The sequence below is a fragment of the Bison bison genome, unplaced genomic scaffold (genome assembly GCF_000754665.1).
Source record: "Bison bison bison isolate TAMUID 2011002044 unplaced genomic scaffold, Bison_UMD1.0 scf7180017864370, whole genome shotgun sequence".
Classification (NCBI taxonomy): Eukaryota; Metazoa; Chordata; class Mammalia; order Artiodactyla; family Bovidae; genus Bison; species Bison bison.
Genome location: NW_011494942.1, coordinates 7,411,721 through 7,413,597, shown reverse-complemented (window position 1 = coordinate 7,413,597; position 1,877 = coordinate 7,411,721). Strand labels below are relative to the sequence as shown.

Genomic DNA, 1,877 nt, shown 5'->3' with positions numbered 1-1,877 from the left:
CTAGCTCCGGGGCACAATGGGCCTGGTTCCCAGAGCTCGGTTTCTCGGCCTTTATCAGACTCTTCCTGGCGTGGTGTTAGTCGGAAACACGCGGGGCTCGCCTTCTGGAATGAGGTTGAGCCCTGCCAAGCCCCGAACGAAAGGCACTGAAGCTTTAGCTCACCTTTTTGGAGGAAGGGGTGGGTCTTGGGATCTGGGTTTGAGGTAGGGCTGACTTTTTCTGGAATGCCAGGGACGCGTCCTGAAATAACCCCAGGGTCAGCCTCTGAGTTTGGCCTGAGTCTGGGCAATCTAAATTAACTGGGTCGCCTTGATCTCGGAACTGCTGTGTACTGAGGTCCACATAGTTGGGTTGACAACTAAATTACCATCAGCAGTATACTGAGCTCATGGTATACTGGGACAGTTAAGATAATTGGGTAAAACGGAGACTGCACTTCAAGATGTATTTTTAAAGGTCGGTTATTTGACCGTACTGAGAATTATTTAGAGTCAGGAGAAACAGGTTATAGTCTATGAAGATGGAAGGGAAGTAATTCTGAGGCTCAGCGATGGAGATGCTAGGTGGGCTTTTGGTCTTGTATCAGCTAATACCACTGCTAAGAGAATACTGGAAACTGGGTAATCCACAAGTAATTTACTGGGACTTCCTAATTTTCCTTATAATGTGAGGAAATTGGTTTTAGATTTGACCTCTTAATCTGTCTTCTCTGCAACACTTGGTAAATGGTGAATATACTTGTTAGTGGTGAATTACATCACTAACAACTCAGCTTAACAGTCAAAATGTTTAATTATCTGATTAACATCAGTTTACATTCCGATTGTTCAGAACCTACTTACCTTTGTAAATCACAAAATAGCTTACTTTCAATAAGGGGAGGCCGGCGGGGGCGGGGGTGGAGGGGGCCTGTGCGCCTGCCAAACTTCATAAACTGAAAACAAGGAAAAGAGAGTTTTATAGACAGCAAGAAAGTTGATTCAGTATATTCCAAACTTAGTCTTTTTTAAATCGTATATTGCAAGAAATGCTAAATTACATGTTCTTCTTGTTTGTGTGGAAATAATATACTAATAATTTCACATTTCAGGTAGAATCTATTTTATTTTTGTATAATTTGTACTTGTATTAAACAGTTGGAATTTTAAGAATTTTGAAACTATTCTGAATTGTGAAATGATTTTAAAAATTATTTCTGGAATTACACAAGTTTGTAATTTTAAAGAAATATCTGTTAATAATTAGACCCCCCCCAAAAAAAAAAAACTATTAGGTGCCTAAGAATAAAACTAACAAAATATGTGTAATACTTTATGGGTGAAATTATACTAATGGAGAAATGAACCACATCCATGAATAAGAAAACATAGTTATTATAAAGACCTCAGTTTTCACTGAACTAATCAATAAATATAGTGCAATTACAATTAAAATCTCAACTGAGTTTTTCACAAAACTTGTTAAAGTGACATTAAATTCACACCAGAACTTAAGGTCAAACAAAAGCTGCTATGATTCTTTGTGGGAGAGGGAGATTGGAGAATAAGTTGGGAGAACGCATCCTACCAAGATTTATTATGTAACGGTTTTCAGTTCAGTTCAGTGGCTCAGTTGTGTCCAACTCTTTGCGGCCCCATGAATCGCAGCACACCAGGCCTCCCTGTCCATCACCAACTCCCGGAGTTCACTCAGATTCACGTCCATCGAGTCAATGATGCCATCCTGCCATCTCATCCTCTGTTATCCCCTTCTCCTCCTGCCCTCAATCCCTCCCAGCATCAGAGTCTTTTCCAATGAGTCAACTCTTCACATGAGGTGGCCAAAGTACTGGAGTTTCAGCTTTAGCATCATTCCTTCCAAAGAAATCCCACGGCTG

At 40.3% G+C, this 1,877-nt stretch overlaps 1 protein-coding gene across 1 annotated transcript in view; it reads right to left on the bottom strand.

The window, feature by feature from the left end:
* Nucleotides 1–1,877, bottom strand: part of ETNK1 (ethanolamine kinase 1) — a 67,162-nt gene that overhangs the window by 54,883 nt on the left and 10,402 nt on the right. The window contains 2 exon segments of the mRNA XM_010856043.1: nt 164–359; nt 844–935. Coding sequence (XP_010854345.1) covers nt 164–359; nt 844–935 — 288 coding nt within the window.